Below are 13,615 nucleotides of genomic sequence, written 5' to 3'. Positions count from 1 at the left end.
ATATAATATCATGTCATCTGCAAAGAGTGACAATTTTACTTCTTCTTTTCCAATTTGGATTCCTTTTATTTCTTTTTCTTCTCTGATTGCTGTGGCTAAAACTTCCAAAACTATGTTGAATAATAGTGGTGAGGGTGGACACCCTTGTCTTGTTCCTGTTCTTAGAGGGAATTCTTCCAGTTTTTCTCCATTGAAAACGATGTTGGCTTTTGGTTTTTCATATATGGCTTTTATTATGTTGAGGTAATTTCCTTCTATGCCCATTTTCTGGAGAGCTTTTATCATAAATGGATGTTGAACTTTGTCAAAAGCTTTTTCTGCATCTATTGAGATGATCATATGGTTTTTATCCTTCAATTTGTTGATATGATGTATCACGTTGATTGATTTGCGTATATTGAAGAATCCTTGCATCCCAGGGATAAACCCCACTTGATCATGGTGTATGATTTTTTTAATGTGCTGTTGGAGTTCTGTTAGCTAGTATTTTGTTGAGGATTTTTGCATCTATATTCATCAGTGATATTGGTCTGTAGTTTTCTTTTTTTGTGACATCTTTGCCTGGTTTTGGTATCAGGGTGATGGTAGCCTCATAGAATGAGTTTGGGAGTGCTCCGCCTTCTGCAATATTTTGGGAGAGTTTGAGAAGGATAGGTGTTAACTCTTCTCGAAATGTTTGATAGAATTCGCCCGTGAATACATCTGGTCCTGGGCTTTTGTGTGTTGGGAGATTTTTAATCACTGCCTCAATTTCCGTACTTGTGATTGGTCTGTTCATAGTTTCTATTTCTTCCTGGTTCAGTCTTGGAAGATTGTATTTTTCTAAGAATGTATCCATTTCTTCCAGGTTATCCAATTGATTGGCATATAGTTGCTTGTAGTAGTCTCTCATGATGTTTTGTATTTCTGAGGTGTCCGTTGTGACTTCTCCTTTTTCATGTCTAATTCTGTTGATTTGCATCTTCTCCCTTTTTTTCTTGAGGAGTCTGGCTAATGGTTTATCAATTTTGTTAATCTTCTCAAAGAACCAACTTTTAGTTTTATTTATTTTTCTTATGGTTTCTTTCCTTTCTTTTTCATTTATTTCTGCTCTGATCTTTACGATTTCTTTCCTTCTGCTCACTTTGGGGTTTCTTTGTTCTTCTTTCTCTAGTTGTTTGAGGTGTAAGGTTAGGTTGTTTATTCGATCATTTTCTTGTTTCTTAAGGTAGGACTGTATTGCTATAAACTTCCCTCTTAGTACTGCTTTTGCTGCATCCCATAGGTTTTGGGTTGTTGTGTTTTCGTTGTCATTTGTTTCTAGATATTTTTTGATTTCCTCTTTGATTTCTTTAGTGATTCCTTGGTTGTTTAAGAGTGAATTGTTTAGCCTCCATGTGTTTGTATTTTTTGCAGTTTTTTCCCTGTAATTGATATCTAGTCTCATGGCGTTGTGGTCTGAGAAGATGCTTGATATGATTTCAATTTTCTTGAATTTGCCGAGGTTTGATTTGTGACCCAAGATGTGATCTATCCTGGAAAATGTTCCGTGTGCACTTGAGAAGAAAGTGTATTCTTTCGTTTTTGGATGGAATGTCCTATAAATATCAATTAAGTCGAGATGGTCTAATGTGTCATTTAAAGCTTGTGTGTCTTTGTTTATTTTTTGTTTGGATGATCTGTCCATTGATGTAAGTGGGGTGTTCAAGTCTCCCACTATTATTGTGTTCCTGTCGATGTCCCCTTTTATAGCTGTTAGCATTTGCCTTATGTATTGAGGTGCTCCTATATTGGGGGCATAGATATTTACCATTGTGATCTGTTCTTCTTGAATGGATCCCTTGATCATTATGTAGTGTCCTTCCTTGTCTCTTTTAATAGTCTTTACTTTCAAGTCTAGTTTGTCTGATATGAGTATTGCTACTCCAGCTTTCTTTTGCCTTCCATTTGCATGGAATATCTTTTTCCATCCCTTCACTTTCAGTCTATATGTATCCCTTGGTCTGAAGTGGGTTTCTTGTAGGCAGCATATAGAAGGGTCTTGTTTTTGTATCCATTCAGCCAGTCTGTGTCTTTTGGTGGGAGCATTTAATCCATTTACATTTAAAGTGATTATTGACATGTGTGTTCCAATTACCATTTTCTTAATTGTTTTGGGTTTGTATTTGTAGATGTTTTCCTTTTCTTGTGTTTCCTACTTAGAGAAGTTCCTTTAGCACTTGTTGTAAGGCTGGTTTGGTGGTGCTGAATTCTCTTAACTTTTGCTTGTCTGGAAAGCTTTTGATTTCTCCCTCAAATCTGAATGAGATTCTTGCTGGGTAGAGTATTCTTGGCTGTAGGTTTCTCTCTTTGAGGACTTTCAGTATATCCTGCCATTCCCTTCTGGCCTGCACAGTTTCTGTAGAAAGGTCAGCTGTTATCCTGATGGGTTTTCCCTTATATGTTGTTTGTTGCTTTTCTCTTGCTGCTTTTAATATTTTTTCTTTGTGTTTAGTTGTCGTTAGTTTGATTAATATGTGTCTTGGTGTATTTTTCCTTGGGTTTATTCTGTATGGGACTCTCTGTGCTTCTTGGACTTGGTTCATTATTTCCTTTCCCATGTTGGGGAAGTTTTCCACTAGAACCTCTTCAAATATTTTCTCAGACCCTTTCTTGTTTTCTTCTTCTTCTGGGATGCGTATAATTCGAATGTTGGTATGTTTAAGGTTATCACTGAGGTCTCTGAGACTGTCTTCTAATCTTTTTATTCTTTTTTCTTTTTCCTGCTCTGTGGCAGTTATTTCCCCCATTCTATCTTCCAACTCACTTATTCGTTCTTCTGCCTCCGTCATTCTGCTGGTTATAGCATCTAGAGTATTTTTAATTTCCGTTATTTTGTTATCCATTGCTGTTTGTTTTTCTGAGTTCTTATGAACTGTTTCTTGTACTTTCTCTATTTTGTTATTGAGATTTTGTATCATTTTTACTATCATTACTCTGAGTTCTTTTTCAGGCATTTTTCCTATTTCCTCTTCATTTATTTGGTCTTGTGGGTTTTTTTCCTGCTCCTTTGCCTGCATGGTGTTTCTTTGTTTCCTCATGGTTGTCCAAACTTTTGGGGTTGCTTGTCCTGGTGATAGAGGTGTTTATAGAAGACTGTCCAAGCCTCAGACTAATGTCCAAGTATTGGATTACACGAATATTAAGTCTAGGAAACACATACATGTATAAGACACACAATTACTGAATCCATTAGGACATAAGGCTCTAGAAAGACCTGACAGAACCCCAGTGTGCTATCAGATATTCAAAGAGAAACCCAACAGAAATTGACAACTGAAACAGAACAAATCAGAGACAAAAGGAAAAGCAAACAAACAACAAATAACACCCTACACCTACAAACATCAATCCAGGGAGATTTTGTAAGCTAGGATCAAATATATAAAAGAGCTAGAGTACCACCAGAGAGAATGGAGATTCTCAGAATGTAATTAGACAACTGTACTAAGAACTAAGATAAAGACAAAAGCCTAATATTAAATACCAAAGCAGTGCATCATCTGGAGAATAGAGCAAGGAGTCTGAGCAGACCGATAGTGTTGCTTATAAGTATGTTAAGATAAAGTAAACTTAAAAAGGCTGGAAGAAAGGGGAACAGAAGAGTGTAGTGTGGTTGGAAATATGCAAATAAAAAGAAAGGAATAGAAATGTATAAAAGATAGGGATGAAAGGAAAGTATGAGAGATATTTTGTCTGTACTACCAAAAACTTAGCTAGATATAGAAGTATATAAAAAGGCAAAAAAAAAAAAAAAAAAGAATAAAAAATATCCTTAAAAAATTATGTTATAAAACTTGTAGATCCCTTAGGGCTAAGATCGTATTTAATAAATCAAAAAAAAAAGGAATAAAAAATATCATTAAAAAATTATGTTATAAAACTTGTAGATCCCTTAGGGCTAAGATCGTATTTAATAAATCCAAAAAAAAAAAAAAAAGAGAGAGAGAAAGAAAAAAAAAAAATCCAGAACTGATCCCAGAATGGACCAGTTCAATAGGTATTGATACTACTATTTCTGTTTCCTTAGCGTCTCACCTGTTAAGTGTCCTTCTCCTTGCCTTGGGTTGTTTTTTTTTTTTTTTTTGCGTTATTCTGTGACCAGCTGAGGTTCCTTTATTGTTCATCTGTAAGCGTCGGTGTGTGGGGAGGGAGAGGGTACAATAGTGGCTCCTTCTCCTGGGAGTGAGTGAGCAGTGGCGCACTGTTGTTTCAGTCAGGGTTGGAGGTGCCTGTTGCAGAGGGCGCTGGTGGCTCAGGCGTGAACAGAAAGTCTTAGAGTTGGGCCTCTCTTGGGGTTTTTTTCTTATTGATGCTGTTGTTTTTTTTTCTTTCTCTCGGCAGCCTCCCTGCTGCTGGCGTTGCAAGGGGTTTTAATCTAGCCCCGCCCGAGTGCCTGAGGGTGCTTGTTATCCCTGAGCGCCTTAGGTGGCCCACAGGGCGTCTCTCCACTGCCTGTTTCAGAGGCCCGGAAAGAGAGGGAGAGGCTATGCGTGCGGCTCCTCCCCCCTGCCCATGAGCCTGCAGCCTCCAGCCGCCATCATGGCCCGGCAGCTCTCAGGGACGGGTACTCCTCTCCGCGTACCTCCTCCCTCCTGTGCTCTCGGGGTCACCCTACCGGCAACAATGTTTCTCACCCTGAACCAGCTCTCCGGTTCCCACGCTCCCACTCCTGGACCCTCCGTTCAGCTGCGGATCAATGTCTCGGTCTGGGAACGCTGAGCTGCGCTGCGGACCCTCCGTATGTTTGTCACTCCCTCCCGTCTGCCACAGCTCCGCCACTTCACCCTCTTTGAGCCCTCATAGATGCCTCCCTACCAGCTATGTCGGGCTCCCCGCAGCCCTTTCTGGTGTCCGAGGCCATCTGCTGGTGTTCAGCTGGTTCTCTGTGGGAATTACTGCATCCTTCCATGCATTCCCAATGCATCTGTGGAGAGGGATGCACTCCACGTCTCTCTACTTCACCGCCATCTTTTTCTCAAGTTGTTATTCTTATATGGATGGTGAGCTTGTGAATCTGTACCTGCCCTCTTGCCCAGTGTGTGATCAGTTGCAGACTTTTACAGAGTGGCAGCCTGGAGCTCAGCATGTGGTCTGGCCTCAGAACAGAGCTGGTTTAATTCTCCGACATGGGGATTTAACCTTTGACCCCAATAACCCAGTGTTAAAACTATTTGAGCTTATCGACAGCCATTTGGCTAGCTAATTCTAGCAGGCCATAAATGAAGTGTGATTATAAAGTAAAGTGATTTTTCCTTTTCATTTTTAACAAGCACACCAGAGCTTCTGCATCTGAATGAGGGTTAATCACATAAAATATTCTCCAGTATTTGGCACAATGGGTGCTTAGTAAATGCTGAATGATTAAATTTCTAAATCAGTGAGATCTGACAGTGACTTTGTTGCCTGGATATGTTTGCATTATTTCCTTGGAAGTACCTTCAGAGCCTGTGGTAGATTCTCTTGAGTATCTTGAGGGTGTCAAATCTTTGTCCTTTGAAGACTGATTTGATATTTGGAAACAGGGATTGTGTTTTGTGAAAAAAATTGGACAATGACAATCATTGTTTTAAGTCCCACGTGTTAAAAAAAATTCACCAGGCTCTACTTACTTATTTGCCTGTAAGTAGACTCTGTAGGGAATTACAAGGAGGAATTTCAAAAAAAATTTGAAAATTATTTGAGGAAACATTGGTTCCCTAGAGTGGCTACACTTTGAGGAATCAATTGGTTTTTTTTTTTTTTTTTTTTAGAACTTTTATTGCGATACAGTTAACAGACAATAAATAGCATATATTTAGAGTGTACAATTTGGTATCCCAATCTCCCAGTTCATCCCACTCCAACCCTCCCCACTTTCCCCACTTGGTGTCCATGTGTTTGTTCTCTACATCTGTGTCTCTATTTCTGCCTTGCATTTCCTCTTTCATAGTTGTTAGCATTTGCCTTGTGTATTGAGGTGCTCCTATATTGGGTGCATAGATATTTATAATTGGTATCTTTTCTTCTTGGATGGATCCCTTGATCTTTATGTAATGTCCTTTCTTGTCTCTTGTAACATTTTTTATTTTAAAGTCTATTTTATCTGATATGACTATTGCTACTCCAGCTTTCTTTTGATTTTCATTCGCATGGAATATCTTTTTCCATCCCCTCACTTTCCGTCTGTATGGGTCCCTAGGTCTGAAGTGGGTCTCTGGTAGACAGCATATATATGGGTCTTGTTTTTGTATCCATTCAGCCAGTCTTTGTCTTTTGGTTGATGCATTTAGTCCATTTACATTCAAGGTAGTTATTGATATGTATGTTCCCATTACCATTTTCTTAGTTGTTTTGTTTTTGTTTTTGTAGGTCCTTTTCTTCTCTATGTTTCCCGCTTAAGAGAAGTTCCTTTAGCATTTGTTGTAGGGCTGGTTTGGTGGTGCTGAATTCTCTTAGCTGTTGCTTGTTTGTAAAGCTTTTGATATCTCCGTTGAATCTGAATGAGATCCTTGCTGGGTAGAGTGTTCTTGGTTGTAGGTTCTTCCCTTTCATCACTTTAAATATATCATGCCACTCCCTTCTGGCTTGCAGAGCTTCTGCTGAGAAATCAGCTGTTAACCTTATGGGAGTTTCCTTGTATGTTATTTGTCGTTTTTCCCTTGTTGCTTTTAATAACATTTCTCTGTCTTTAATTTTTGTCAGTTTGACTACTATATGTCTTGGTGTGTTTCTCCTTGGGTTTATCCTGCCTGGGACTCTCTGCACTTCCTGGACTTGGGTAGCTCTTTCCTTTCCCATATTAGGCAAGTTTTCAACTATAACCTCTTCCAATATTTTCTCAGGTCCTTTCTCTCTCTCTTCTCCTTCTGGGACCTCTATAATGCGAATGTTGGTGCATTTAACATTGTCCCAGAGGTCTCTTATGCTGTCTTCAGTTCTTTTCATTCTTTTTCCTTATTCTTTTCCACATCAGTGATGATCACCATTCTGTCTTCCAGCTCACTTATTCGCCCTTCTGCCTCCGTTAATCTGCTATTGGTTCCTTCTAGTGTATTTTTCATTTCAGTTATTGTGTTGCATATCTCTGTTTGTTTGCTCTTTAATTCCTCTAGATCTTTGGTAAACTTTTTGATCTTTGCATCCAGTCTTTTTTCAAAGTCCTGGATCATCTTCACCATCATTATTCTGAACTCTTTTTCTGGAAGGGTGCCTATCTCCTCTTCATTTAGTTGTTTTTCTGGGGTTTTATCCTGTCCCCTCATCTGGTACAAAGTCCTCTGCTTTTTCATTTTCTCTGTCTTTCTGTGGCTGTGGTTTTCAGTTCCACAAGACGAAATACTGCTGATACTGCTTGATCCTGCTGTCTTCCCTCTTGTGGAGGAAGCTATCTAGGAGGCTCCTGTGTGTTTCCTGATGGGAGGGACTGATGGTGGGTAGGTCTGGGTGGGCAGAGCTCAGTAGGGCTTTAATCCAATTTGGTGGGCAGAGCTCAGTAAAACTTTAATCTGCTTGTCTGCTAATGGGTGGGGCTGTGTTCATACCTTGTTGGTGGTTTGGCCTGAGGCTACTTAGCACTGGAGCTTACAGGCTCTTTGGTGGGGCTAATGGTGGACTCCGGGAGGGTTCATGCCAATGAGCACTTCCCAGAACGCTGCTGCCAGTGCCCCGTCTCCTTGGTGAGCCACAGCTACTCCCCACCTCCGCAGGCAACCCCCCAACACCATCTGGTAGGTCTGGTTCAGTCTCCCATGGGGTCACTGCTCCTTCCCCCTGGGTCCTGGTGAGCACACTTTTTTGTGAGCCCTCCAAGAGTGGAGTCTCTGTTTCCCCCAATCCTGTGGAGGTCCTGCAATCAAATCCCGCTGGCTTTCAAAGTCTGATTCTCTGGGGATTCCTCCTCCCATTGCTGGACTCCCAGGTTGGGAAGCTTGACATGGTGCTCAGAACCCTCACTTTAGTGGGTGGACTTCTGCCGTATAACTGTTCTCCAGCTTGTGAGTCACCCACCCAGCATTTATGGGATTTGATTTTAACGCGATTGTGCCCCTCCTACCCTCTCATTGCGACTTCTCCTTTGTCTCTGGATGTGAGGTGTCTTTTTTTGGTGAGTTCCAGTGTCCTTCTGTCGATGATTGTTCAGCATTTAGTTGTAATTCTGGTGCTCTTGCAAGAGGGAGTGAGCGCACGTCCTCCTACTCCGCCATCTTAATTCTATCTCTCCCACTGCCTTTAGGTTTTTGCATTTCAATTTGTAAACTATGGTGTGTGTGTGCATGTATGCATGTGCGTGTGTATGTGTGTATTAGAGAGAGAGAGAGAATGAGAGAGAGAGAGATGGAGAGAGAGAGAATACATCATGTAAATTGTCAGTCACATGAACATTCTACTTAATGTTCAGTCCCTTTAACCTACAAATAAAAACTTCTTTGAATACACGGTGAACATAAAGGGAAAGTTTCAGTGCATATAATCCAATTACAGATAACATGTCATTATAATTTATTTGGGTTTTCCCTCATCTATGCTGATAATATAGTATAGGACAATATACTTTGACCAAATTGTGGCACCAAAATCAATAGTTTGGGAAATATATTTAGGTGCTCTTTAAATATTGAGAACCTTTGCAATTCTCTAGGATACATCTTAAGAAATTCCTGCTTTCCTGTGCAAATCTGGGGTCCAGTGACTTATGGAAGAGAGTCCACAGAAAGACTACTAATTACATATTTGTAATATTTAAAATTGAAAATAGGTTCTAATTGACCATGTTTTTGACACACAATCTGTATCCCTCCTCCTTCCTTATTTGCTGGCTAGTAAATTCCTGGAGTTTCTACATCAGAGACGTTTCCTTTCTGGAGAGGGACTTAGGGAATATGGTGAACTATAGACATTTTATTTGTTACACAAATTGAAAAGGGCATGCTTATACTTCCTTTACTCTCTGACCCCACTCTCTACTTTTTCTCTTTTTTTTTAGTATGACTTTAAACTTTGAATCAAGGTGGGTTTTGGAATCCAAGTGGCCCTTAGTGTAAGCTACATGAAAACAGGAATTTTTGTCTGTTTTATTTATGTTGTAATTCCTAGTGCCTAGAACACTGCCTGGTGCTAAGATCAAGAAATATTTGTTAAATGTTGAAATCCTGACACATGAAAACATTTCACTCACTGCTGTTTTGTTACACATTCAGAGGAAAGATAACCTGGCTGATGTCTCAGTATTGAGAATATTGTTTTTTATTTTTTGTTTCATGAATTGAGGAAATAAAATATTGTAGCAGGAAATCATACAATTAAAAGAGTGAATTATTGATAATTCTAATATTCTTTTTAAAAAATTAGTTATATCACTTAACTTTTGGTAATGAAAGCATTTTTTTTTCCTTCAAGGGAATATTCTTTGATTTAGTTAGCTGCTTAATGCTTCTGAAACTGGGGTTAAAAAAAGTTAATAAAATTCCAAGTTTTTTTTTCAATCCTCTGTCTGTTCTCCATATATGCACTGAAAAGATAAGGAAGTTTGGTTTGCATCAGAAATGTAAACTATAATATGTTTGACTTCTGAACATTTTGAATATGATATTTACTTCAGCACTAGTTATGACTGTTTTATAAAGTTGAATTAGCAGTTCACATGGTCTGGGTTCATGGAGTATTCCCTATGACTTTGACTAGCCTTCTTTATTTTAATAATATTAAATTCAAAAGTTATGAGAAGAGTTATACTGAAAAGAATCATTTCTGATTCTCATCCTCCCACTATTCAGTCTACTCTTTGGAGGCAACTGTTGGTGTCCAGTTTCTTGTTACCTTTCTAGAACTGTTATACACAGCCACAACTATGTTACTATACAGATTAAAAAAATACATGATGATATTCTATATTTTTCTTGTTGTTGCTTTGTTTCATTCAGTGCATCTTTGGCTAGCATTGCTTATCAGTACCTAGTGGTCCTGCAAAGCAGTCCTCGTTATTTATTCAACCTGTCCCTCTGTCAATGAGTATTTTGATTATTAACATTATCTTACTATAATAGCAACAGAACAAATCTTATAATGAATATTTTTGTGTGTACATTAGTTTTTGCGAGCACACCCCTAGGATAAATTCCTGGAAATGGGATTGCTAGGTCAAAGGCTGTATGGTTGAGAGCTATTTGTATTAACTTTTCTGTGAATTTTGCCCACTTTTCTATTGGATTGCTGCTCTTTTCCTTACTCATTTGTTTGGGTTGTGGTCCTTTTTTCATCAATTTGTAGATGCTTTCTAGATATGGGCATGATTTTTTGTCTCTGGGATTATTGTTATATTTTGCAGTTTGCTGTTTGCCTTATCACTTTACTTATGTTTTTCTCTTCTTTTTTTCTTAACCATGTACAATTAACTTTTTTTTAGTTAGTAATTTATCAGGGGTGTGTGTGTGTGTGTTTGTGTATGTGTGGCTTTTGACTTTTGACTTATAAAGGTCTGTCTCATGCTAAGATTATTTTTAAAAATATAATTTTCTAGTGCTTTTGTTGTGTTTGAACTTTTGATTCCTCTGCAATTGATTTTGCTGTTAAGACTCAAGGAAAAATCCTTATTCTTTTTTCCCTTATGTATTTAATCAGTTATCACATAACATTTATTAAATAATCTATCTTTACCCCAATGACAACTGGGCCATTTTTACTAAATTTCCATTCGACCCATTTCACTGTATCATCTACGTATTTGTGTATCAAGTATCACACTGTTTTAATTCTCTAAACTGTATAATATACTTAACCTGAAATAAAGAAATTCTTCATTGTAGCTGCGGATAAATGGTGAAAAATTAGAAGAACTCTTATCTGAAAGAGCTGTACAATTTCGGGCCATTCAACGCCGGCTATTAACAAGGTTCAAAGACAAAACACCTGCCCCCCTGCAACACCTGGACACCTTGCTAGATGGAACTTACAAGCAGGTAAGTATAATATCAGTGATAGTTTTCTACTACTGGATATAATTTTTTTTCTCACCCTAGAGTCATGTACCAGACTATCAAGATAAGGTATTTCTTTCCTATGTATTATGGAGCAGCAAATAGCACATAAGCTTTAGAGTCAGAATTTAAAGTCAAGCTCTGCCACTTTCTAATTATGTGATGTTGAGTAAATTAGATTAGATACATCCATATTTTACTTCCCAGGGTTGCTGTGAGGATTTTCCATCATTTATGTGAAGCAGCCAGCAGAATGTCAGGCAAAATAGTATATTCTAAATAAATAGTAGCTATTATGATTTGTGTTATTATTGGACAATTCTTAGTACATCTCATAATTATCATCATAATTCTCAAATTGTCTTACAGAGCAATTGGATTACGCTTCTAGTTTTATGTCAGTTGATGTTTTGAGTTGGATTTCTTTCTTTAAAATTTATTTTATTGAAGTATAGTTGACTTACAGTGTTGTGTTAATTTCTGCTGTACAGCAAAGTGATTCAGTTATACATGTATATATTCTTTTTCATATTCTTTTCCATTATGGCTTATCACAGTATATTGAATATATTTCCCTGTGCTGTACAGTGGGACCTTATTGTTTATGCACTGTATATATAATAGTTAGCATCTGCTAATCCCAAACTCCCAATCCATCCCCCTCACCTACCTTCCCCCTTGGCAACCAAAAGTCTATTGCCTATGTCTGTGAGTCTCTTTCATAGATAAGTTTGTTTGTGTCGTATTTTAGATCCCACATACAGGTGATATCATATGGTGTTTGTCTGTCTTTCACTTTCTGACTTACTTCACCTAGTATGATAATCTCCAAGTCCATCCATGTTGCTGTAATGGCATTATTTCATTCATATTAATGGCTGAGTAGTATTCCATTGTGTGTATGTACCACATCTTCTTTATCTATTCATCTGTTGTTGGACATTTAGGTTGTTTCCATGTCTTGGCTACTGTGAATAGTGCTATGAATATGGGGATGCATGTACCTTTTTGAAGTATAGTTTTGTCTGGATATATGTCTAGGAGTGGTATTGCTGGATCATATGGCAACTCTATTTTTAGTTTTTAAGGAACCTCATACTGTTTTCCATAGTGGCTGCACCAACTTACATTCCCACCAACATTGTAGGAGGATTCCCTTTTCGCCACACCCTCTCCAGCATTTGTTATTTGTAGACTTTTTAATGATGGCCATTCTGACCCGTGTGAGGTGGTATCTCCTTGTAGTTTTGATTTGCATTTCTCTAATAATTAGCGATGTTGAGCATCTTTTTATGTGCCTGTTGGCCATGAGCTGGAATTCTTAAATAGCCCCTTGTTCTAATACAAAAAGACTTTTCTTTCTCTTCCTGATTCTTCCTTCTGCCAGTGGTTTATCATTTGCATGACTCAGGTGATCTGAGTCTCACCCTTAAGGTATTATGTCTTCAAAAACTATTTCAAAATTATCATCTCAGGCTTGAAATTATAATTTTTACAATTGAAATTTCATGGGTAAGGCCCCTGCCAGTTCTGCTATAAAGAAGTCAGCTTTGAATAACTGCATTATGTCTTCTCATGTTTCTATACAGTATCACTGATCTGTTGCAAAATCAGTGTTGGTGATATGAATATTCTGTTGATTTTTTGATTGAATTTTTTTGTTGAGATCGTTTGTATTTCCATGCAGTTTTAACAAAAAATACAGCTAAATTTCGTGTGTTCTTTACCCACTTTCTTCCAGTGGTAGCATTTTGTAAAACTATAGTGTAATATCACAACCAAGATATTGACATTGAGAAAATCTGTAGATTTTATTCAGATTTCCACAGTTTTACTTATACTTATTTGTGAGTGTATTAAGTTCTATATTAAGTTTTATCACACATGCAGGTTTTTTGTATCCACCACCACATTCAAGATACCGAGCAGCTCCATCACAGGAGACTCCCTCATCTTGCCTTTTATTAACAGAACTCCCCTCCCGACCACTGCTCTCCTTTACCACATGCTGTTGTTTTTGAAAGAATGAATCAGGTATTTTTTTTCATAGTTAGTTTTTCTAGAGAAAGGAAAAATAGCTTACTATGTAAACATCAATAAATGTATTGATAAATACATTTGCTTCTTGAAATTTTCATGGTTATTTGAAAATTAGTAGCATTTTGAGGGACAGTCTATAGCAACAGTGGGTTATTGGAAAGAACATTGGGCTTGAAGTCCAGAGATCCCAGTTCTGTCACTTATTAGCTGTGTGGCTCTTGGCAATTCCCTTACCTTCCCAGAACTTCAGTTTCTTTCCATAAAATGGAATAAATACTCACTGCGTTGTTACAAAGATTCAATTCCATAATGGATGTAGAAATGCTTGGTAAATTGTTCTGCAAGTATAGACTGCCAATTTTTTTTGTGCTAGAGCATTTCTGTGACTCCTAGGTCAGTAGGCACTAATGCTCTTTGTGTTCCAGACTTTTTTTCTCTCTTTGGTTTACTTTTTGTTTTGGTTTGTTTTTCATTTTCTTTCTTTTTTTCCTCCTTATTCTTCTTCATATCTCTTTGATGACCTATCTCATTCTTAGGCTTCCTGCCACATGTGCACTTGGGGCTGAAGAAACACTGAATCTTGTCTTTAATGGTGCTATATC

At 37.9% G+C, this 13,615-nt stretch overlaps 1 protein-coding gene across 10 annotated transcripts in view; it reads left to right on the top strand.

The window, feature by feature from the left end:
• BBS9 (Bardet-Biedl syndrome 9) overlaps positions 1–13,615 on the top strand; it is a 452,928-nt gene that overhangs the window by 246,179 nt on the left and 193,134 nt on the right. For all 10 annotated transcript variants that reach the window (XM_057732077.1, XM_057732081.1, XM_057732080.1 and 7 more), the window contains one exon: positions 10,803–10,955. In XM_057732077.1, the coding sequence (XP_057588060.1) occupies positions 10,803–10,955 (153 nt within the window). The remainder of the gene's footprint in view (positions 1–10,802; positions 10,956–13,615) is intronic.

Source organism: Hippopotamus amphibius, chromosome 4 (genome assembly GCF_030028045.1).
Source record: "Hippopotamus amphibius kiboko isolate mHipAmp2 chromosome 4, mHipAmp2.hap2, whole genome shotgun sequence".
Classification (NCBI taxonomy): Eukaryota; Metazoa; Chordata; class Mammalia; order Artiodactyla; family Hippopotamidae; genus Hippopotamus; species Hippopotamus amphibius.
Note: the sequence above shows the minus strand (reverse complement) of the source record. Positions and strands in the feature narration are given on the sequence as shown.